We start from the raw sequence: 26165 nt of genomic DNA on the forward strand, positions 1-26165 counted from the left end.
GGTGAAATGTATAAAAGCGATTCGTCAATTGCGTGATTGAAACAGTTTGTATTTGTATTTCATTGTATACGTTATCTATATGTATGAATTTATGCATTTTTGCGTTCGACGATGACTGAATGAATTTAAATACTTGGCAAATCATTTTCATTTATTTCATGAAGATTTAACTTAACGAAGCTAAGCATGCGGTGTACGTATACAATTGCAACGAATATTATGTCATGAAGTCATATAAGACATGTTCGAAGTGTATAGTCGTTAAAAAGGAGTACGAAATTTGTGATAAGCTCATAGATTTCAGAATCGCAGGCTAAATATAATCAATTCCTACATTGAAGTTTCCTAATCGAACTTAAAATTCTGAATTCAAGGTTACCTGAAGGTCATAGGTTGAGTTGGTTTTAACGTCAACTACAACTCTATGAAACTTGAAATATATGGTTTTATTCAAAGAGAAGTCAAAATCACTTTCATTTTTACTGAAAAACGGTAAAGATTCGTTAATTTTCGTTCAAAATGTTTGTCTGTCAGGTTATCGGAGATACCTGAAAAATGGCGGTTAATCTTTAGAGGATACACCTGTTATATGTATATATGTATGTGTCAAAACAAAAAGCAAACAACATAGATGCGAATTGCAGCACGAGGTTAATTAACCATTATCTGTTAATGTCAGAAAATTTCCAAGTATTACAGTACCGTGCATTTACCCTATAAATCTATATTATAATTATTGACTAGGATGACCGAAGAGAAAAGAAAGGTGAAAGGATGTTACTGTATTCGGCAGAAGTTTCAGAAACAGCAACAGAGAAAGAAAGAACAATGTAAAAGGAAGAGACAAACGTTGGTGTATAATCCGGAGGAAGAAATGTATCATGAACCATACATGAGAGATCTACGGAAGGAGTTTTCGGACGTGTCCTTATTGTGCGATTCAAAAATTGAATTACCATGGCGAGATATCGCTTTACCGGCAGCCGGCATGAAAATTCGTCAAGAGCTTTCGGCATCTCCTCTTAATGGCCACGACGAGAATGGTGGCGACCAGGGCAATGGAACGGAGCTCGGGAAAGAAGAGTCCATAGGCACCATGGCCCTACCTTGGAAAGATTTAATAATTATGGAAACCGTACAGTCCACTCTTGCAGATCCCGAAAATTGTGACTCCACGTTAGAAATCCCATGGAATGACCTCGTGCTAGAGAAACCGATTGAAATACAAGTATTGTCTGAAGAAGGTTGCGAAGACGATGACGTTGAAATTCCATGGGACGATATCTTGATACCTCGAAACCTAGTGATTGAATCACAGAAAAAAAAGAAGCACCCGTCATCGAAGTATCCGCCGCGCGGGATGGCAAGCATGGGGTGCACTAAATGTAAAAAATGTTGCTTGAAAACTGATAGTGGATCCAGGTCAGGAGGTTCTTGGAAATAAATTCTAACTATCTGATGATATTAGACAAAGATATGGATATATGTCTACAGAGATGATACGAATGTAAGACATTTTACACATTTCATTTTATTCATTTCAAATGGCGAAAAACGTATGTACGCAAGAAGTGCGCTACGTAGTTGTGTCCGTATATGTATTTCATTGATAGAAAGAGATAGGCGCGTTTACGTCGCATTTTATCACGTAAATACATATCTGAATAATGTAAGAATCCACATTCCGTGCTAGAAACTATTACTATATTCATATATTTACTACGTGAATTTGAAAAGAAGTATGCAGATTACGTAAGACTACATCTTCAAGGTTGTCCAGAATCTTTTTCATTAGGTTTATTTTTAGCCGATCTGAGTTGTTTGACACGTATTTCGTTGCATACCACGACACTTACCCATCACAAAGAACAAAGCTGGGTTTCGTTCGTTTGCATCTTTTTATCTTTTTGAAAAATCGCGATTGATGATCGTAAATATTTATTGCCGACTAATCGCTGATGACACACAATTCTGACAAGGAAATAGGTATAAGGGGTTTTATGGTGTACACAGTCCCTTTGTGACCGTTTATTGAACTGACGGGGCTGACAGAAAGAGAATTGTTTCTGCATAAACTAGGTACATATGTACATATTGGTAGACCATTATGTTGGGTATCCTAAGTATCGGAAACGTCGGTCACGACATAATAGAGATAACTAGGCCCTAAACATTCCCGGGAGTACGATAAAAGAATATACTTATGCTTTTAATCTTGCGAAGGCTTTCTTTTAATATTGTTTAAACATATTTAAATAATCGTATCGTTCAGAGTTTCTAGAATCGTTCTATGTAAACAATATTCGTGCAGTTTTACGACAGATGGAGTACTCGAAGTTGAAAGTTTTTCTGTTTCCAATTAGTTTTTGGCTAATTGAAAGAAGTAACAGTGCACAGTTGTCCAAAAAGCGGTATAACACAAAGTTTGATGGTATATTGTAAGTAATTAAAAGTAATTAATTACACGTAAAATCTCCTGATTTTATCTATAAAGTATTACATCTAATTACAAAATTAAAAAAATTGCTAATTCATTAAAATAAAAAAATTGTATCATAAAGTTAATGTTGAAAAATTGCATTTTGGCCACAAATTGCTGTTTTTCGGATCACTGTGCAGTAGTACAAAATCAATAATTTTGTAATAAACAAAAAGCGATCATCGAGAATTATACAGGGTTCGTCTATCAGTAAAAGCCGTTCCTATTAAATTTTCGTCATAACAGTTATGTTTGGTCTCTGGATATTTCAAACGGCAGTTATTTTTTTATTTATAAAATCTTTGTTCATATAAAGACTACAAAAAGATCTTCGGCTACTTTAAGTTCATAGGTCTGGATCTAGATGCTTACATCAAAGTAAAACAATATTATTATTATTATTATTATTATTATCATTATCATTGTTTTAACTTAACAGCAACTTAGCAATATCTAACTTATCGAAGAATAAACTTATCTATTACCTTACCCAATTTAACATTAATGGTATGAAACTTTATACTTGAAAGTTATTTACATAAAAAGAATTTATTACAATTTCGATAGAAATCCTGTATTACCGACTGCAGTGGTATAGTGATTCAAACAGGTGCAGTGGCGGCGCTGTTGTTGCCAAACACTATGTGGCCATGATTATTACCAGCTTGGTGATCGTGATTGGCGGCAGTCGGCACCAGTCGGCACTTGCCAGTAGACGCGAGTGGTGGTTCGTTTGTATCGCAGTTCGATTGAAAACTGCCTACTGAAAATGGCGTAGCAAGGTGGTATAATGCCGTAATCCGTATCACATATACATAAACGCACCGTGCTAGCTGTTAACCAGTGTCCGGGTGTTCGATTAGTCGACTTTCGGAGCGCTCGCAACGATACCGTCCAACCTACAGCATTGTGATCGATGCGACAGATCATTCTTTCTTTAATAGCAGCGTGAAAAGTGTGTTGTGTGATGGTGACTCGTACTGTGCTTTGACAGCGGATGTGTTCGCGATCCTCGTGACGTTTCGAGGTTCGAACGGAGCGCACAGCATCAATGATTTGATCGTGATTCGGTGGATCGTGCTGGAGAACCTAGGGATTGCGATCCCGTTCCCGAGAAATCGGGAAACTTTCCTCGTGACAGCTTGACGACCTCGACTCCAAGCGAGTTCAAGATGGCGCCACCGGCATTTTGACACTTGCCCAAGATCCGTCAGCTGGATTTTACCACCGCCACCGAGTTCTCTCTATTATGAGCAGAGAATTTTTAGTTTCCTGTGCACCGTACACCTATCAGGTAAGCCGATCGTTCTCAGTTAATTAGCCGGCGAGTCACCCGGCCGTGCGATCACGCCCGGTAATCATTGTCTCCTCCATCTTACGAGCCAGCACGCCAAATTGTCAGTTTCTTCCGGTAACAATGAACGCTTTTGTTTTCTTTTCGTTGTACACGCAAACGTGCAGAACTTTGACACGAAGATCTCAGAAATTTGCGGCACACGTTGTGCATCGTCATTTATTCATTCGAATCGATCACTCTAACTTTTGTTATAACGTACGTAGCAATTAGAGTGTAGTACAGTACACCCAATCCTGTTTTAGACGGTTATGTTCCAAAAAAAATCCGTGTAAGAAAAAACATCATGTACACATGTACGTAGAAAAATAGGGCATTTTTACCGTATCGTGAAAATCTATAAAAACAGCTAGGATAAAAGGATTCATACACAAAAAGGTTTATTAAGAGTGTTTATGGAAAGCCAAAATTGATTTGTGCAGTTTACTTTATAAAAACAAAAGGTAATTCAATGTTAAAGTAAAATGTAAATTAATAATCAAAGACAGCATAACTTTATTCGCTGTTATCAATTTCTTAACCATGCCAAGTCGAATGAAATCGTGTAAAAAGAAAATTCAATTTGTTTTTCTAAACCGTGTAAAAATAGAATTGGGTGTGATTTTAATGGAGCACTAAATCGATCGAAACAGTTTACTACGATCGATTGTTGCGTGGAGAGCGATCGTCGAGAGTTGCGATTAAATCGGTTAAAAAATTATTTAATTTAGTTGAATTATGAAATCGGTAAAAAAAACACCGGGTAGTAAAGAGACGAGAAACAATGGAAGTTTGTGGAAAAAGGACGGTTGGTAGACGTACAATGTCAATTCCTGGAATGTGAAAATTGACAAGTATCTGTCGGAGGCTTATGCATATTTGACGTAGAAAGTTTCGTGGACATTCGAACCGTGGCAATGAGTAATCATGGGTCTTCGTCGAGGAGCAATGTTTCTAATCATGAAATACCTACGGCCAACATCGAGGAGGCATTAAACTCGCAAGGTTCCCTAGATAGGGACGCTAAGAGCCTGAAACTATCTGCCGCGAGTAGCATAACCAAGAAGGTTAGGTGCAACCTTCCTTTTGACCCTCTAAATAAATAAGAATTTCTAGACTTGAACTGATAAAATATTTAAAGTATTTTTTGAAACGCGTACTGCGAACATTTCTCTTTTACTTCCATTTACGTTTCTTGGTACCGGTTATCAACTGAGGAATTTATCTCTAAAAAATTCAACGTCTTTGGTATTGTATATGCAGATTAGTGGCAGTTCTATTATTAGTTTTAGCATATACGCGATTGAAAATAGTTTTTGATGTTTTTATTATCTTAATAATTCATACAGAATGATCGATTTGTATGAAAAATAACACTGCGATTTAACAAGGTCATTGTATATGGGTCACGAAGCAGTTATAATTGTTCAATCGATTGCAATCATTGATTTGATACATTTGTGATCAAATTTACGCGTTTGGTCATATATCAGTCATTAGTGCCTTGTAATTAGTTTAGCGCTATCATTTTGTTATTAAAGGACTATGAATTTATAACTAAAAGACGACACATTCATTTAATCGATTAAATTTCTATACTGTGAAGGAAGCTTAACAAATGTTTGCAAAGAATGTTGATTATATTATTATATTATCTCATGAAATAATCGAATTTTCTACACTTACTAAACAAAAAGAATAGAATTAAACGATTTTACCTAACTTAGCTACCTAGATAAATTTAGTTCGTTAGTTTACAAATAAAATAGCTGTCCGCATAGATCAATTTATGAACAAAGCTCAATTATTTGAGATAAACAAATCCAACAAAATAATCAAACAATTCTAACTTTCAAAAGACACTATAATAAACAAGAGTCGTTACAACAGATCAGATCAAGGATCCTTGGTTTCTCATTCGTGAAGCGTTTTATACGATCGAAGTCCGACATTAGGTCCTCGAAGGGAACAGAAGAATGTTCTTCAGAGATCATCGAGAGTGTGAGCAGCTTATTAAATCATTCGGTATTGGATGCAGTCAGTGGTAAAGTTGAACCATTCTTCTACCATTATTCGAACCCTTCAAAATGTAGACAGCTTCTGTAATCTGTTCGCGATAAGCCGTTGACATCATGTTATTCGTCAGCGAGCACTATCAGCGAGCAAAATCTATTGGAGGATGAATCCAGCGAAAGGATAGAAAACCGTAGCGACAACCATATGGTCGAACCGGAGTGGTACGATGCCGGTTGTAACCCATCCATTGATTTCACGGTGTTTGAGTCCGAAGAACCTTCCGCGTCGAACGCAGACGGTAATATGCTCACTACTATGAATTGTTGATTATGAGGGTGCCTCGGCCGGTAACGACTGCTTTATGCGGGCTTGTTGAGTGACTTGGTTAAAGTTAGAACTTGCTCTTACATTATTTATCTCTGGTCAGAGATCGTATCCAGTCATTCCGGAGAACCCTACCTCTTCCTGCGTTTTTAATTAGTTTTACCAAGTATGTAGCTGTGTGTGGACCGACATTTGCAAAATGTTTACTACGCTTAAACAGTGGTTTGAGGAATATGTACAAATTTTTTTCAGTTGAATACAACTGTAATATTATTTCCTTGAGGGTTGTGAAGATATCCTTTTTTAGGATTCAACCGTTTTTAATCATTAATTTGGTTGGATAGAAATTTTCCAAATATTTTCTATAGTTAATTATTTCTTTGATTCAATTGGTACACGGTCAAAATTTTCCAGCTCAAAAGATTAAAACGTTTAATAACATGTAACAATTTTTTGAGCAATATATAAGTAACGACCAACCTCGTTCTTCTATTTAAAATACAATCTGTAAAATACAATCTTCTTCTTTCAAGAAGAATACTTCTTATATTGTATTGTATTTTAAGAAGAATACTTCTTGAAAGAAGAAGATTGTATTTTAAGAAGAATACTTCTTGAAAGAAGAAGATTGTATTTTAAGAAGAATACTTCTTGAAAGAAGAAGATTGTATTTTAAGAAGAATACTTCTTGAAAGAAGAAGATTGTATTTTAAGAAGAATACTTCTTGAAAGAAGAAGATTGTATTTTACAGATTGTATTTTAAATAGAAGAACGAGGTTTGTCGTTACTGGTTATATTATTAAACTTGTTATATTATAAACAAGTAGAGACATAAGGGTGATAGCATTTTGAAAAAGTTGCGTTCTCGGAAAATTGCTCTATATTATTACGAATCGGGAGAATCATCGTAAACCTTGGAACGTTTACGACTTGAAATTCTAAGAAGACGGTGTTCATCGATTCTCGGCTGCGTAATGCACATATACATATTATTTACCGCGGGTTACATAGGCCGGGTTTCCTTGCAGGTGAAGATCAGACTAGGACAGAACTTATTCACGGTGAGACTTCTTCGGTGCCCCAAACCCAGCCTGAAACGGTCTCGAACTCTATGAACACGTCCGAAACAATGACGACGGAAGGAGTTCTTATGAACGATTTAACCCGGAGCGCTCTTGTCACGAGGAACATAATAGAATTCACGGGAGCCTTGTCGGAACTGTTAGGGTAAACCCGTGTCCATCATTTAAGAATTTTATGTTGAACAATACCGACTGAAACCAGTCAACTTCTATCAAAATTACATCTATTACATCAGTCTCCCTCTCATTGTCCATTATCATCCCCAAAATTATGAATTTATTAGAAGGCAGCTAAATGTTTATTAAGAAAGATCACGGTAATTTTTAGTATCCAGACAGGAAGAATTAGGGACCAAGATCCTCGAAGATCCTTCATGTTGATCGAGAACAGACCTCGCCGGCAGTTTTATACCGACGATCCTACGAACGGTGAAAGCGGATTGACTAGATCAAGTACTATAGGGTAAGCTTGTGATCTTGAGAATTGTAGTACAATTTCGTCCCAATCGACATTTAATCAACGGTAATCACTTGACAGTCCTAGCCTGTGTACACACAGGTGTTGGTAAACTTGCGATTTCTCTCGGGATTCAGAAATGATCCTGATCCTGCTCAATTGCTCGTTCATTTATCATTTTCATTTCAATTTGTTCACTTTGCAGGTAGCTTCTATTACTGATAGGCTTTCTCAGTTCTTTGAAATGCTGTCAGAGGTTGTCAGACGAGTTTTAAGTATGTCCGAATGCAAAACTGAAGATAGAGGCAAAGATTGATAGATACGGAGAAGGCAATCAAGGATTAAATTCATTTGGTTTGTGGAAATCACTTGAGGAAGAGAATGTGGGGCTTAAGTATCAGATAATTGTAGGTCTTACGTATAAATTCATTTGGTTCAGTGGTAATAATTAGGGAAGAGTAGCCATCAAGAAAGAAATAGGGTGAGAGAGTCATCAAGCAAGAGATTATATCAATCTTTAAAAAAGGAGACTCAAGTAACATAACTATGAGAATGTTCTGTTCAGTGGTAGCTTGATAAAACATCTTTAAGCTCTTGCTATATTTTAGTTTATATCTCAAAGTACACAATAGAATTTGCTTTACTCTAATGTGACTTTTTTTTTGTAATGTTACTGCCTGTCTCAATGAGCCCGGTACAGATAGTGTGACACCAAACATACTAGTTTTCTTCTCAGTTAACAAAGCAGGAGAACCTCAGTTATGCGAACTAATCAAGGCAATAGGAGTATCAGGATAGTAGACCAGACACTTAGCCGCAGTGCTAGATTCAATTCGTTGTTGTCGATGATGAAACGTTTAGGGATTCCTAGCCTTGTTCTGGGGGAAACTACCAAGCATAATTATCATTTCAGACTCATTTATGAAATGAAACTCATTTACTCATGAACAAATGATATTATTACAAATATTATATCATTACAAATGAAACTCATTTATAGAAAGTATTTATGTCGGCCAAAATGAATAGGGTCTGTAGTGTAGGTTTGCTACAACAAACCTGCTAATCAGAGTGTTGGGATTATGGAATGAAAATGAATATGATTCCAATTCTTTTCTTAAAAAGACTTTATTTTATTCCTTTATTGAGAGAAGGTATATGGGCGAAAACGATCGAGCGACCAAACTCTACTGAGAGTCCGGTAAGAAAAAACGCTTCTTTTATACCCATTTTGGGTTCGTCTTATCCACCAATCAGAGACGTTTATTTGTCGCGTTTCACATTGTATACGTGACGCTGGGATCCCCAAACAGTCAGGGCACGATGTGTATCTAATGGTACCGGTGATGATGTATCGCCGTATCTATTGTAGTTTACATCACCGTCGTTGCCCGCTGACTGAACCGACGAAAATGTAAACCGATATCTTAGTATCTTAGTACTAAGTGAACTATAGATTAATTTTTGTTCGAGGCTAAAATTTCAACACAGAGAAACAAATTGTACTGTTAATTTAATTTAAAAAATATTGAGCTGTGTAAATGAAAAATTGCATAAAGATCTACAGTCTACTAATACTATTAGAAAGGAGTGCAAAGTGAACACAGTAGGATCTCTGTGATTCTAACTAATGAAGGCATCATACGCATTAGGCAACTAGAATAGCTACCTAGCTGCAGTATTAGATTTAATTCGTTGTTGCCTATGATCAATGTCTAGAAATGTCTAGTCTAGAACACATTCAAAGTTGCTCACTGATTAGGATACTAGAATAGCTATCTAGCTGAAGCCTTAGATTAACTTCGTCGTTATCCGTGATCAACGTCTGGGAATTGTTAACCTAGAACAAATGCAAAGGTACTAACACAGTAGGACTTCGATTATTCGAATCAATCATGGTACCACGAGCATTAGGGTCTAGAATAGGCAGCTAGTTGTAGTATTAGATTCAGTTCATAGTTCCTCATGATCGAGCGTGTTGCGGAGCTTCAGATATCGTTTCGGGTGTCATTCACCCGCAAGTTTCGCAGCAATGCGTCCGATTCGGTTGCACGTGCGTCCTCAAAACTGATTACTCAACTTAATACTTGCGGTGAGTTGTTGCACGCGTACTATTTTCTCGGCGAGGGTCTCCGGTTGTCGTAGCACACTTCGTACCCGCAGCTCAAGAGAGATATCAAATGTACAACTGCGTAGAGCCGGGTCCGAGGAGCGAGTAGAAGATTGCGGCGCATTGTGCGGCTCCGTTCGATAAACCTACTCGCGTGCTAACCGCGTTAAAAATCGCTAACGGTATCGTTACATTGCGGTCGGCCTGCACATTCGTCGAAGACACTCGGCGGCGAACACGCCGGAAACTGTTTCGGCCGGTTGATCCTCTTCACCCTTATTAGCCCCAGCGACACAGACCACTGAACTTCCGACGCGATTGTTCGCCTGTGACCACGGTCTTCTTCCACTGTCTGCGAAACAGAGCGAAAGTTAGGTGACGAGTCGATTAGTGTCCGCGATTTTGTAACGAGCGCTTGGTGATCGTTTAATCGATCACCGGTGGCTTTGCTGTTGCTTCCTGCACGTTTCGAGAGGGACATTTCACTGGTCTAGTTAGGTTTTTTGGGTTCTGGATTTAGATTGTGAATTGTTGCGCAATTTATTCGACGTGATCATAGTTTTTAGATGTAGTTTGCAAATGTTTGCAATCTCTTGTTGTTCTTCATATTAGCTGTGATTGAAAACCTCTATCTTTGTAAGGGTATTTCTCTTGCTCCACGTAAAGTATTTGAATAAATCAAGAATGGAAGTAGTAGGTGTACTTAGGGGCTACTCGATTAATTTTTTGAAAATTTTTAATCACTTAAGATGGTTCGAAAAATATCATTTATCTTGTCATGTGATAATTACTGCTTTGGAAATCTCAGCTTTCTAACTCTAACTTCACAACTATTTTTCTCGGTTCCCAAGTAAGATATCTGAATGAATCGAAAAATAAATAATGGGTACACTGTAGCGTTATATTTGCGAAATTTTTCAAAATTTTAGACCGCTCACTGCGATTTAGAAGGAAATTATTTTTTGGGGTCAAAATGAGACGGAAATGTAAGAAAATCTGGGATAGTTTCTTGTATGTCAAGTCCTTTGGAATGTGGGGATCGGTGAATATTTGTTGTCGAGTATTATCAGAAGTCCGAGGAGACATTGATAATGGGAATTATCTATGTACACAGTGTCTTAGCAGCCGGTCCAGTTACAACTACTGATAAAATGTAGGAATAGCTTCCCTGATGTGCACAATGTACATTTGGAGTCTACAAATATCCTCTGTCACAATTTGTTGCAAAATCAATCTTTACCTATTAGTTCCAACAAATCCTCGATAAGTGTATTTTACTAGCTATGAAGATAGCTGACGATATTTAAATTATCATTGAACATATCAATGATATGAAAATGAATGATATGAAATATCATTTAACTGATAATAAAAGAAGTATCATAATTTAACTGTTAGTAATTTTACAATTCTTTGAAGTAATTTCATCTCATAATCTGATAACATAGTCGCCTGTGGTACTGGATATCTTGATAGAGACAACCTCATGTACTCACGTTTTTAATTACATTTCAGGTGCATGCTTGCATAGCATCTACTCGAACTACAATGTTAACAATGACGGCAGATTACCTTTCACATATCGAACACTCCCTCTGCTGGAATTATCGAAGCTTTCAAGGGGTTTCCGTGTGGAAGTTAGGGTTATAACGTAGGGTAACGTCTAGAAAATTGTTTCGGTGCATGAATCAGACTCGGTGACACTGGAGATCGGATGACACTGGCTTCGAATAACACAGGGACAGTTTTAAGTTACCGTGGAAATATTTGCTGGCGGACACAATATTTAATTAGACGAGATTGGATGAGTCTTGGCAGACTGTTAACATCCACAGCTGCGACACCAAATGCTTGTTATACATAATTATTTCATTCGATCATTTTCACACAATTGTAGTTTCATAGTTTTTTTTTCAACAAAAGCATAATTCTTTGTTATTATGATTTTCTAAATGCTTAAGCGTATTTAGAATCATCAAATTTTTCTTTTCTTCAGAGTTCTTTCAAGTTTCAGATTTATTCTTCTTGACAATTATCTACATGTTTAAAATAATCTGATGTCTAGTTTTAAATACTCTTTTGAAAATCTCTTCAAAATTTATGCTACTAGACTCTACAATATTCGTACACGAGTTAATAAGTGCTCATATGTACAATACAACTTCTAACAATTACGATAGGTATTTCCAACAATTATGATAGGTATTTCCAACAATTATGTTAGGTAGGTACTTTCAAGAATTATGGCAAGTACTTTCAAGAATTGTGATAGGTACCTCACACAATTAGTTTAATTTCGGGCTTTATAATTTGGTTTTAGAGGATGCTGTCTATTACCACAGAATTATTTGACAATTCTCCTGATCTACGAGGCGCAAGAAAGAGCATAATTTCTCCACCATAAATCTCGATCATTCAGCTCCCAGTTAATTAACCAAGCAGCTTCAATTTAGGTCGCCCACGGAAGCATCGAACGGTAAATCTGAAACAAAGACAGCTGAAAAAAAAACCGCTTTAGACTAATTAATAACTGAATGAACAGAGTCAAGCGAATCCACACCGGTTCAAATACAAAACGTGAGCACGGCGGCGCACACGCGCGAGTAATAGAAAGGAAGTTCGTATCCTTGTAAAGTGAAATGATTGATTGTGGTCGTTCCGCGAGGGAAACGTTGCATCAATTCGGCTACCGTTTCACCGGCGTCAAGAAGCCTAACTTCGCACAGTCGTTCCTCGATTCGAAACATTTACGATCTGCTCGGAGCGATTCGCAGCCGATCGAATGGCCTGCGAAATGTACCGCAAAAATGCGTACCATAATTAACACGTTTCCGTCTGCAATAAGGAAGCGAGAACATCGATAACTGGCCCGTAAGAGTGCATAGAGGGAAATCACGACGAACCCTTTAGAAGACTTAGGAAGGAGGAAACGATGGTCGAAAGAAAATAACAGTGTGTCCGGCTGGAACTTTCTCGGTCGTTATTGTATACCGAATGGTCGACTCAGTTTCCCTGCAATACATATTTTTCCATCGAGGTTTCTACGATCCATTTCCTCCTTCGAACGCGCGAAGAAAGGGCAGAAGAATGCTCACTTTTCACCTCGGATCAGCCACCGGTCATTCCAATTATTTTTTCTTGGCAACCATGCTCGGATGAGTTGGCAACCGACTAAGGTAATTGTAGGATTCAATAGCTATTACGGTCCGACCGATGGCATTTTCTTCGATTCTCGTGATTAGGCTTCTCCTACCGTTCCGAATGTTGTAAATTTACAGTTAGCAAAATTGAGTGTACACTATGAATTAACAGCGTTATAGACTAGAATAGCTAGATTGAATCAGACTTTCTTCTACTTGATGATAAAGTACTTTCTTGATTATTCCTTTTAATTAAGCATTTGCGTATCTTAGATCATCATTGTGTTTTACGGGACTCAGGAAGCGTTTCTGCGGTTCTAACGTGTATTTGATGGTCTGGGATCATTATTTATGTGACGAATATAATGGAAAGATGATTGTAAAACGCATTAGAGTACTTCTTAATACTTTAAATGTCGAGTATATTGATTTACGTTGCCTTCGTTTTTTCTATTACGCTTAGGGCATCTTTCGCATTTCTGTTGCGTAAAACGGCGTAATAAAAATTTGTACATCAAGTTTTTTGGTGTCGTTGCAATGAGGAAGCTTCAATCTTCGCATTCATGGTAGATGTAATTGCAACAAAAATTTGTCAGAGTTTCTACAGAAGTTTTAGTTTATCTGTATCAATCGAACGATTTATATTTCTTTCGAAATGACATGTCTTCACTTTCTCTTTCCCTGCATTATGTGCAATCAGTTTAGAATAAAATGACGAGCGTTTGACGAAAGTAGAAGGTTCAAGCTTCAAAATGAGTTCCGATTTATCATTGTACTATTCATTTTTACGAAATGATAAATATATTTTACGTTTCTGTGCCAGTGAAAAAACTCGATTGCGAATGTATCCTCAGCTTTACAGTCGTTACATCGTGCAAAACCATCCTAAAATAGAATGACCAATGAATTGCAAAAGTAAAAGCTTCAAGCTTCAATTTTTTATCAATTTATTTACAAATTTTATATAAATTTATCATTTTTGTTATAATGTAATACATAATTTTGAATTCTATCATAAATTAAAAGTTTCATTTTTGTTCTTCCATTATTATTACTAATTATCATTATAATTATTACGATGTTGAATTTTTGTCGAAAACTTAAGAGAGCGTTTGAACCGTTGACGCCAAACAAATTAAATTAAATTAAAAAATGAGACCAGATTCACACGTCGCATTGGTTGCGAAAGATAACAGATCGAATCCGATCGACACGATAAATCGCGCGATAGAAACTCGATGAAATCGATTCGCGGTCGCTAGCAGGAGGGTGGTAGATTCGAAATAGAGTATCGAGTGTCATCAGCACCTGCGTACTCATCCCTCGGACTGCGTTTTCCATGCTGCGAACGGTCTCGGCCGATCAGCAATTTCCATCGGAGTTGCCCGTGGGCCTTTATTATATTCAGGGGGTCGAGTGTAACTGAACAAGTTTCTTGCTCGTAACGCGAGGTGCTGGGACTTTCACGAGTGTGCGTCTTGCTCACTGGATCGTACGGAGATCCTATTTGATTACAGGCTGCGTTCTACCCAAGCGGTGGTTACGTCTGATCGTGACTCATTCGTTTCGTACGGGTATAACGCGAGCGCGCGCGCGCGTGCCCGCGTGTATTCGAGCACGTTTGTATCTATCGATCACCTCATTTGAGAAAGTGGATGTGAGGTAATGCACATTGAAATATAAATTTCATCTGTTATTTATAGCGGGCTTTGTCTCTCGCGAGAGGAATGCTCATTGTGTCTGCAGCGAAAGACGATTCCGTATATAGGTGCAACGGAACTTACGTCAGTGGGATTGTTTACCGATGTTTTGCGATGTTGCAGAGTCGGATTCGCGTTTTAATCATTTTACAAAAGACATTACAAATAAAAGATTTAATTGTAATATTAATATTATTAACATTATCAATATTATTTAATATTATTAATATTACAATGTTATCAACATAATATATATAATATAATATTAATAATATATATATATATTTAATATAATAATATATATATATATAATATAATAATATATATATATAATATTAATATTATTAACATTATCAATATTATTTAATATTATTAATATTATCAATATTATTAATATTACAATGTTATCAGTATTACATAATGCTTTTAATATTATTAAAAAAAGATATCGTTGATATTATATAATGCTATCAATATTATTTAAAAAAAGATATAATTAATATGATATAATATTATCAATATATATTATTAACATCATTAATATTATTAATATCATTACAGTGTATAAAAACAGAAAATTTGTTGGTGGTTTTATAGTCATGAACCGTGTATTAATACTTATCGCATATTATGCCATATATTTAGCGTGTTACTTTTCGACGAACTCCGAAACTGCGCTCGATCTTCTGCGTCCCGTGGACCCGAAATTTCGTGCGCTCTTGCACAACGCGTAACTCCTGACGTAAAGCCGAGAAATGACGAGATGATGGAACAACGTCGGGCAACCGTGGCACGAGGGGGAAAAAAAAAACGGTGCGCTTTCTCCGTTCGTTATGTGGACAGAAATTCGAGCAACGAAGAGAAATTTCTCTTGTTAGGCCGATCCCGCGGTTACGCGACCGGGTCGCGATCCTCTCCTTCCGTCCACCTACTTCCTGTTACCGAGATTCCAACGAAAGCGGCCGCGATCCTCGCGCGGCTTAACTTTGACGATTTGTCAGGTAGGCAGGTGCATCCTGGCACGGAATATGGATTCGGCTGGAGTTCGGTCGATTATCCGTGGTACAGTAATAGAGTATATACGGGAGGGAAGCATGGCGCAGGGTTAACCCGGCGACTGTGACGCGCGCGTGCCGATAAGCTTCGCAAAATTTCCATTATACGCCGAAGGAACGGCTAGAGCCACGCTGTCTCGTGATTCCTCGTGCTGCAATTAAGTACGCGAAGAATTTTACGAACTTCGAACGAGGTCGGAAACGGAACCAGTCACGATCATGGTTCGCGGGGGAAAAAAAGGAACCGACCGAGCTTTAATGGAAAACTCGATTATCAAGACTCTCGCCTCCGGTTGTGCTCGTGAACTTGCCGATGCTATCGCGAACTGCATTTCGACGGAGCGAACTTTCTACCGGGCATTGATTTACGACTGTCTGTGATTCGAGTTTTCTGCGATCTTTTGCCACGTTTTTTCTTTTACCGAGTTCTTATCATTTTCTTTCTTTTTGCCAAATTTTTACCATCTTTTCACCGTTGGTGTTACAATTCTAGCATTTTATTTTATTTATATCAGGTCATTACTTTGTGCTTTTTTGTTTCAGGCATGCGATTAGGCTACACAAAATTCTATCGCAACTTGACGTTCTATATCTTCGAGACTTTCGTGCAATATGAATGCGCACAAATTTGCAGCTTGATTAGTACACCGTGCGATGAAATCTGTTATAACAATAGAAGTCAGATTTCATAAATGATCTCAACCGTGAAGGCCGTTAGTGAAGCAAATTCTGAATTGATGATATGGCTAACAATGTGTCTTAATGAAATATTGTATGTTTGTGTGTGAAACGTGCGTTATGTGAAATCGTGCAGGATCGGAATGATTTTTGATATAGTAACATTTTGAATTCTCGTTTCAAAGAGATCATTTTACGTTGCTGAAACATTGACATTAAAATTAGGCAACTCTATGTAACATTGGTACGTATTTTTGAGTTCGAAACATACATAATGAACAAAATCGTGCTGGATCGAAATGATTTTTGACAGAGTAGCATTTATATGAAAGTAAAATGACTATGGTAAAAGTACTTGTAAAAGTACTTGAGTGAGAAATGTTTTCGAATGAATATCGTCAATGCCACGTAGCAAAAGCACCGCGACAAATGGCAGCGACACTGACGCTATTGCATCCTCGAGACTCATTAAGTGTTAACAACATTTTTCTACAGTTCTATCACGCGCGATGCACCTTGAGAGGCTCGTATCGCGTGTTTCATAGACTCTTATGTTTGATTTATGATCGATTGTCAGGTGTTTATAATAGTGGAACGCTAGCTCAATTAAGCCTCGTTTGCTTAAGTTTCGATTAACAGTAGATTAACCGTTCCCTAGATTGATGTTTCCGCGCGAATGCCCGATTCGCATAATTTATCAACGGGTGTACCATGATCGATGCGAGAAAAATTGCTCGATCGAGCTACGGCTTTCATTAAAGACGAAGAACCTTGAGCTTCTATTTGCGCTAACTAAATTGTATCGTTAGGATTATTGGAAGAAAAATTGCAAAGCCACGTGTCGCTCGTTCCCGAGAACTCTGGTAGCGCTGTGTTTGGTCAAGTACTATTAGCCCGTGGTATTCAAGGTCAACGACAAGTCCCCTATAAGGTAGCTTCGTTTCATCTTCATCAGCCGAAGAAATAGGCTCTCGCCATTTGACGTTAACGTCCATCCGCATGAATATTCATTTGCCGTCTAGCATACCGTTCTCCGCTATCATGATTAATATCTCGCCTGTGTGACGGAGCAATAGAACGATGACTCTGGAGAAACTCTTTCCCATGTAATGAGCGACAAAAAAATGTTGTTTGCCGTCAGGATTAACCTGTTAATTAAATCGTCTTTCGTGCTCGCTGTTACGCTGTGTCTTGGTTCTGTAATTTCCCGGTTTCTTGCAGCTCGTCTCTGCTGAACTGTGTCAGCGTTTTCTAGAAAAATTTCCTTCTCGAATGATCTCGTGAACTCAACGTTGGTTTCTTGTTGTTTGAAAGTTGTCCAAGACGATTGTAAGAAACAGATATTAGACAGAACCATGTAAATTGTTTCTTCGAATAATTTCGATAAGTTCAAGTGTGACTGTATTATTAAATTCTTTGTATGTCTTCACAGCTTCATATTTGAGTTAGTCATTTTTGCCATAAGTGCGTAAAATGCGCAGTTTGTTCTCTACACAATGCTAAATGAAACACTTTTCATTTTGCTTATGATTTTCTTAGTTCAGTATTTAAGCATGTGTTTTCTAATTTGAGCAGAAATGTGCCATTATTATTATTATTATTATTATTATTATTATTATTATTATTGTTATTAACCATTTGTGACAGAAATTGGTAGATTGAATGGAAAACAGTGAGATATTCAAAGAATTTACAAGCACTATCAAAACAAGAAATTCACGAATAAGGTAATGGTAACTCATTTGTGACAAAATGATTAGCGAGAGAGAGAGAGAGAGAGAGAGAGAGAGAGAGAGAGAGAGAGAGAGAGGGAATCAAATTATTGAATTATTTATTCATTCGAGTAATCATCTAGACTCTAGACTAAAAATTATTTGAATAATGCCCAGCTCTACCTCTGACTACGAGCATGAAGGAGCTAATGTCCCATTAGGTCTCCCCCATAAAAATATCAAACTGTTCATTCGATTCAGTTTCACATCCGTGGGGACGTGATGCTCGGGCGTGTCCAAGCATAAGAAATCTTTGAATTTGATCATGCGAGTGGTCTTTCTTCGGCGAGATGCGTAAACACGGGTCTACGAGATCCGCGTCACGCACGGTTTTGCTCATCGCTTTGGAAAGTAAAAGTTCCCTCGTCCTGTGAGCCTTTTCTCTGCGCCGCGCCGCGCCGTGTGTGGCACATGCATCCCGCCGCCGACGTCTTCTTCGTCCTCTTCTTCGCCGGCCCGTTAAATCGTTATCTCTGACGTTGATCTTCTTCGCGTGGAAATGCCCACACTTTCACGTTAGAAGATCGTTGACTATTGTCCCGCGAGCTGCGCTTAGGTTCTGAGTCATTTACTGGGAAATATCAATGGCACGCGTTGCCTTTGTGCGATGGTGGAAGAAACAGAATTGTGAATTTTGGAATTTTTTGAAAAGAAATTGGTCAGGTCATTTCGATTGAATTTTTGTACACTTATTAACCCGCCATTTGCAGTACAAAATATATCGTTGAGTTGTACTTCCTTTTTTAAACAACGTTTCATATGTATGTAAAGGTTCATTTTGAATATTATTTTCTATATCCTATTTGGGAATTTATTTGAAGAAAGTCGGGAGATCTCTTTGTGCTAAAGTGTTGCGCACTTATTAACCGTCGTTTAGAGTACAGATTGCATTTTTTCAAGCTGACATAATTAGAATTGCATGAGCCGCACTACCTTGAATAAAGTCTCATAAACAAGGATTTGTTCTAACGAGTGCCATTTTAGAAAGTTTTTGGAATTTTTTTAAAAGAGATTGAGAGATCGTTTTCTATTGAATGCGAAATGAAAACCAACCATCACTTGAAGTACAGAATATGTTTTTTTCAATAGTGAATATTGCATGAGCTTATTCTCCGTCGAACAAGATGTTCTTAAAAGAATCATCTGACTGGTCGATGTAATTGCATTGGTTCCGATAATTTCAGGCAAAACACGAAACAGTTGTTTTTAATACAATGAACGTGGCGACTGTGCGAGCCAAGATAGTAGGGTATTAATGATAACGAAATGATAAAAAAAATATAAAACAATGGCACGTTAGGCCAGAGATAAACTTATCGACCGTGTGCAGAGAGAGCTACGAGGAAAAATATTGGAAATTTGAAGAGTTATCGTGTAACTTTCAGTGATTATTGTACGAATCGTAACGAGTGCTTTTTTATCAAAATTAGGAGCGAAATTAGCAGTATATCTGGGAACGAGCCGCCGCAAATGCAGACTCGAAATCGGAGAGTAGGACAAGACCTGATGCCGCAGTATTATCCTGACGTGTTCATGGATATCTCCATGGATCTGTCCATGAATATGGTAATGAGTAAACCACTTTTCCCCCAAGATGATGAACCGTCAATATACTAATCACTATTCTGTCAAGTATGAAACACTGTACTTGACTGTATCAATAAATTATTGGGAACAACATGTTTGAATTTAAAATGTACGAAGTCGAACGAGTGTTAATGAAATAAAAGGTTAGATGGTGTGCTAACCATTTGCATTCTAAGCTGTTTTAATAGTACTTTCATTCTTAACAATTCTTCAAATATAAGTCAATTTAATAATGTACAAATTACTTTGAAAAATGATGTAGCAATTTTTAGTGGCACTTCGTAGACGTCATTTGAGTGTGAAAGGTTAAATATGTTGCATGAAAAATTTCAGAGTGTAAGAAATATTTTAAGAGAAAGTGCAAGGAACGAGCATTTTCCACATCCCAATCTTATGTTACATTCATGGTTTAATTAAACTCGTAATTTATGTTACATTTATAGTTTAAATTACACTCATAGTTCAAGTAAAACATCTGCGATCTAACACAGCAAATTAAAAATATTATTACATAATACACCGTTTAGTATTGGCAGAATGAAGCAATCGAACACTTAGCTAACTAATTGCTTCAATTTTTCCCGTCGTATCTTATAAAGTATTCACCTCGTGCAGTTTTGCAATCCGCTGCAATATGCATATAACAGCCAAATTGTGCACAGCAAATGATGGCACAGTACAATTACGTAGTTGCACAGTACGCAAAATACGTAGGAGAATAATTTATATTTAATTCATGGTTTCGCGTAAAACGTCTGCGCTGAATTTCATCAAAATTGCGGAGCAATAATTATGTTACTTGTATTTAAAAATGCTGGTGTAAAACACCTGCAGCGACATTAAAAGATGCAAAGTAATAATTATATTATTATTGTGTGACATATATTATAATTGTATATAATATAGTAGTATATGATATATAATATAATTATCACTTTGCATTCTGTATGAAAAGCTGCAGGTATTTTATTCAAACTGTGTGTATATTATATAATTATATTATTTATATTATTATATTATTTATTCTATAATTATTTATATTATATAATATATGATATAATCATAATATTTATATATAAAACATAGTCCTTGAGAAAACGACTGCAGATTTTCGATAAAAACCAACGACTGTAGTTCGATTGCGTTTTAATTGCAGTTAAAAACAGCCATAAGGCTTAACGGTGCAAATTCCGTTGGCACATGCTTTCGGCTTCGTTGTCTCTGCGCCATCACAACCAATAATTTTCTCCGTGTCATTAGCATCGGGAATGGAATCACATTCGAACGAGACGAAAATGAAGCTGTTGCATCAGTACACAGTGGTTTGATGACTTCAGCGAGTGGTATAATTACGCCGGCATTACGACACGGCCGTGAGTAAGTTCGCGACTCGATCATTATTTTCTTAGATCTCGTATTATGCGATCCGGACCGGCCGCGTTGCGCAATACGGAAATCGATCCGGAAAATGTATAGTGATTAAAAAAATACATTATAGTGTTCCCGCACCGGGGGGGAATGCAACGCCGAAGCATTCCCATCGCTATGCTAATCCGGTTGCTATTCAAACTCATTAATATAGTCTCAGACATTTGCATTTACATCCGAGAACGATTTTGCAAATTTCTGTACTCCTCTTTGTTTGAATTTTCAAACGGATGTTGCGAAGCAGCCCGAACAATGCCAGTGGAAATTAAGTGAAACCATTTGCAGCTGTTTCGTACGGTTAATTTTTAATTAACAAGCGTTTTCACTAATCGCCCTCGACACCGGACTTTCGCTGAGAGACTGGTTCAATTGTTTCTCGAAAAATATTGATTATGTACACTCTTCTTTTCACTGATAGTGGTGGAAGATCGTACTAAGTGCTGTACGAGTTTAATAATTTCCAGTTGTCGAAATTTCGTGGATGCAAGGATAAAATAAAGATATTAATAATGACGATTAATACTTTTTATAAGTTCATGATGATGACTTTTTAGTTAAGTAACCGCTTGAAAAATTGTTATATCAAGGTTCGAATTTTATGGTACAGTGTAGAACTTGTTAAATTGTGAATACAGCAGTTATAAAATATTATTAATTATCATAATTAATATCTCCTAATTTCTATATTCGCAATTTAACAAGTTCTAAGATCTATTTACTATACATTAACAAGTACTATAAATTTTAAAATTCCATATACTAATTTCTCAAGCAAACAAATTTGTGTTACAAATTGATAAATTCACTTAACAGAGAAACGTTACATTTTTCACAATGTTACTTGAAATTCGAAGAAACCGAGTTTAGGTAGCTCACGAAAGCTTCAAGGAGTTAAATCCCAGTTATGGCAGTCTCAATCCCGAAATCCTTTTAGGTTCTAGCATAATAGACAACTATACTATACACAGTACTTAGATACCATACTTAAAAATAACGTGTATCGATCCGTCGCACTTCGAACGTACAATTCTGATTTTGGAACTTCGAGTTTTCACTCTTAACTGCTGTAATGGCGAGAAGATGTGTTCATCTAATTCTACATAAAAGATCCATTCTACATATTTTAGTCTTCGCTAAAACCATCCATTGTATTTTATTGTTATCTAAAACCATTAATTAGATTTTATTTTTAGCCAAAACCATTCATTGTATTTTATTATTAGCTAAAACAATTAATTAGATTTTATTCTTAGCTAAAACCGTTCATTGTATTTTATTGTTAGCTGAAACCATTAATTATATTTTACCGTTAGTTAAAACCGTTCATTATATTTCATTGTTAGCTGTAATAATTAATTTTATATGATTCATAACTTGTGTACAAAATAATAAGAATATGGAATTTTGAATAATTATTCAAAAATACTTTAAAGCTTATTGCAAAATGTAATGCTAATTTTGAACTGATAAGACGATTTTCACAAAAACAATGTGTGTATATATATATATATACATGTTTTTTCGCATTTTTTGTGCTGGGTTTATTAAGATCCCAATATATATTGGGATAGAGAGAACATGTTCATCTAATTTTAGATGAACCACCTGTTCTTATTTTATTGTTAGCGAAAACCCGTTCGTTGCATTCGATTCCTAGGTGATGCATAAAGCAATAAAATCGTGAAAACTTCTTCAACAAAATCAAATAGACGACCATGAATCTTCTTAACATGTTCGGATACATCCATGAAGTACTGTTACCACTAAACTAGTTCGATGCACATGGCTATAATTAATTCCTGGCAAGCAGGATGCCTGTGTTAGCTGCACGAGCAGGAACATGCGAGCGGAAGTTATTTTTCAGTAGGAAGAAGACGAAAGAAGATGCGCGTCATCTTAATGAGTCGCGGCAAGCCCTATAAAGGCAAACGAGAAAATATTTTTCACACTATTGAACCATCCTTAAACAATGCGTTACGTCTTCGTAGATAAAAAAGGAAGTGCCGGTGACTTTTCCCTGCCGTCCACGACAAACGTGCAATATTGAAAATAGAACGGGTAGATTGCAGATCTTTATGCAATATCAAATTATCCCGCATCAATTGCACGGAGCAAGAATCAGGTGTATATGTCTCATTGTTTTCTTAATTATTGTGCATCGATGTTAATCGATCGTCTGAATTCTTCCACTGTTGCATTTATGAACGAACGCATAAATCTGCAGCCTAACAATGTGCATTCCACGATGAACACGTTCGTGGACGAGTTAACTTCTGGAATGGTGTAATTAAGGAGGTAGGTATGCTGAGAAGTGCATACTTTATATTCATGAATGTGTAAATACGTTGTCTTAAGGAAAGGCGGAGATGATACAGTAAGATGGATATTCAGATTACAGTGCACAAGTATTTTGTATTTTGTATGTGCAAGAATTTGAGACATTGCTAACACTGTTAACAAAATCAAAATTAAAGTTTTATATTGTTTTTAAAAGACGGTGAAACCAATTGTACGAATGATGAAAAAATTATTCGAAGGATTAAAAACTTACACCGAAATAATCGATAAGAAAGTCTTTATGGATTTATTAGGATCTCTCTTTATGTATTTCTGACGAAAATGACTAGGTCGAATACGAAACTATAAGAAGACACTAAAAGAATTTAAGAATATTTTTATATTACGTTCAATTTATTAAAATAATTAAAGGATAGAAAAAAATATATTCATCGGATTTACGTTTCTTACAATTAACTTGCAAAGTTTTTATTGTGCGCACAAATTTGAAGTCTACGACACTAGAAACAGTCACCAATAGTAGTATAAACCAAAGAAGAATAGAACTACTAACTTTTAAAAAATGTTCTAATTTTAAGAGAGAAGTACGCGATATAACGATAGAACAGTTTTGAATAAAAATTGGCCAACTCCACGAAAAATCATCGTAGGATGATGACTTCAAATTATAGGTTGAAACCTCTACTTTAAGATAGTGATTTTGGATTTTAAGTTTGATGCATTCCCATCACTGTGATCCTTTAAATATGTGGCTATGTTCGTCGATAATGAAATTGTATTGAATATATTGAAAATTGCCAAGTTCGACGAAATGCCTTCCCCTTCAATTTAAAAGAAAGTCATCGCCCTACAATAATTTTTCGCGGAGTCATCGTCAGTCAAAGTTTGCCTATTTTTATCCAATTTGCCTATGCTATAATCTTTTTGATCAGCTGCACGCTTTTGTCATAAAGGCACAAAATCCGCGGTCAATATATTACCAAAGAAAACGCACGGGTATAATTAGCGAACTCGTTACGAAGTACATACGTGCTTTTAATAGCGCATTGTTTTCCGGCGAACGGCCGCAGTAAAGCGGAATTCGCCACGCATAAATTCCGCGAACAACAGATTTTCTAATTTATGTTAATTCGTTAATTATCCTCGACGTCGATGTATCATAATCATCGATTTTACTGGCGCGCTTTTCCTCCCGGGAATTTACTTTCTTGCGAATAGTCGTACGAACGGACGAGCTCTTTCTCGCACCAAGGAGATTTATTTTCTTGACGGTGCAATCGATTCGATATCGAATCTCAGCCAGTCCGTGTTCTCGTTTCTCGATTTTTCTATTTAGAGACATCACCCATCAAAGAAATCTATAACTTTCGCTTAATTTCTGTGGTCGCGAGATCATAAAGTTCTGCTGTTAAACAGGTTTATATACTGCCCATCAGTACACTGTAGGTTTGATGTGTCATGTTTTTTGTCATCGGGTAATATCGAGATTATTTACGACCCTCCCGCTGTTAAATAGTTTCTGCAGAGACAAAACCGCTTTATAGAGTTTGAACAATTTTATTTAACGCTTCTGCGGTGTGCATCGATTTAAAGGAATGGAGACTGAATAGACAGATTTTTCTTCTTAAAATAATTTCAGTTGATCATAAATAGTACAGTGTCACCTTTGAATTTTGTAAATCTTATTTTAAACTACTCACTTTTTTTTTTTTTGTCAAAAATGCATAAAATCCGCAGTCTAATTATAACTATTTTAATTATCGAAGATAAATGTAGCGAATTCCGTAAATAAATTTTTACTTTGTTCTCGTAGTTAAAATGTCTCCACAAATATAAACAAATTTTGTCTTTGATTCAAATCACCATAGATTCGACGATTGAAGATTTATTTAAAATCCGCGGTGTTCTGAATGGTGAAAATAATTGTTGAAATTTGTAAAGACGTTAGAATTCGTAAAATTCGGAGAGACCGATACGATCTTCATTTTTCGTACATTTTTTAATACAAAAGCACGTTTAAAAAAGAAAATGCATTAGAGAAGTGTAAATAAAAGATACACTGAGTTATGCAAATTCAAAGCAACTGTTCGGTCTTTAAAACGTGTTATTTTTTACACAAATCACTATGGATTCGAATATTAAAGTCTTCTTTTTACAATGGCTTGATAAAACTGAAAATTTACTGCGATCTAAGCTGCAGAATAATTTGTTGATCTTTATGGAGTCGTTAAAATTCAATTTTCAAGAAAAACTTCGTTCTCACTTTCTCAGAAAAAAGTTCACGAAAAAGTTCAGAGTCCGAACATTCAAATGATACAATCCACGATTTATCATCAAAATCGAAAGCTTCGCTAATTCGCGAGATAATTATGTCGAGGTTATAATATTATCATACTAACAACGAATTTAGCGACATAATAGCTTTTGACGTTCCGCGAAAGACAAATTAGCGATCAGCGAGGCTGATTCAACAAAGTAGAGAAGAGAGAACATTGAATAATTACCGCGCGCAGGGGAGTCGTTGCCGTGGTATTCAGGCTCAGCATCATTTTCCGAGAAACTATGACTCAGCTCGACATAACAAAAAAAAAATGTAGAAAAACTGTTCGATGTAAACGATGCAATAAAGCCGCTTATATTCATTGTCAGAACTGTTAAAAAGCGTTAGTCGAACGTGTCCCACTTTCGGGCCGCGAGGCGACTGG

The 26165-nt window shown here is 36.5% G+C and overlaps 3 protein-coding genes across 7 annotated transcripts in view; all 3 read left to right on the forward strand.

The window, feature by feature from the left end:
• The first annotated feature begins 37 nt into the window (after positions 1-37).
• Positions 38-2968, forward strand: LOC117220535 (uncharacterized). The gene is made up of 2 exons (XM_076518739.1): positions 38-650; positions 745-2968. The coding sequence occupies exons 1-2, from the start codon at positions 598-600 to the stop codon at positions 1442-1444; spliced, it is 753 nt and encodes a 250-aa protein (XP_076374854.1). The 5' UTR covers positions 38-597; the 3' UTR covers positions 1445-2968.
• A 120-nt stretch (positions 2969-3088) lies between these two features.
• jvl (javelin-like) overlaps positions 3089-26165 on the forward strand; it is a 109053-nt gene continuing 85976 nt past the window's right edge. For all 4 annotated transcript variants that reach the window (XM_033470568.2, XM_033470569.2, XM_076518734.1 and 1 more), the window contains exon 1: positions 3089-3773. Coding sequence is in view for 1 of the 4 variants with exons in the window: in XM_033470567.2 (XP_033326458.1) it covers positions 3729-3773 (45 nt within the window). In the remaining 3 variants the exon portion in view is untranslated. The remainder of the gene's footprint in view (positions 3774-26165) is intronic.
• Positions 3780-19909, forward strand: LOC117220534 (uncharacterized). Of its 2 annotated transcripts, XR_013032696.1 has the most exons (7): positions 3780-4879; positions 5703-5856; positions 5959-6126; positions 7182-7380; positions 7564-7698; positions 16241-16619; positions 19578-19713. XR_013032696.1 is itself a non-coding variant. In XM_033470570.2 (6 exons), the coding sequence occupies exons 1-6, from the start codon at positions 4730-4732 to the stop codon at positions 19762-19764; spliced, it is 993 nt and encodes a 330-aa protein (XP_033326461.2). In that variant the 5' UTR covers positions 3780-4729; the 3' UTR covers positions 19765-19909. The 2 variants fall into 2 exon arrangements, 1 of the variants encoding a protein (XP_033326461.2); XM_033470570.2 differs by lacking the exon at positions 16241-16619 and having other exon boundaries at positions 19578-19909.

Source organism: Megalopta genalis, chromosome 2 (assembly GCF_051020955.1).
Source record: "Megalopta genalis isolate 19385.01 chromosome 2, iyMegGena1_principal, whole genome shotgun sequence".
Lineage (NCBI taxonomy): Eukaryota > Metazoa > Arthropoda > Insecta > Hymenoptera > Halictidae > Megalopta > Megalopta genalis.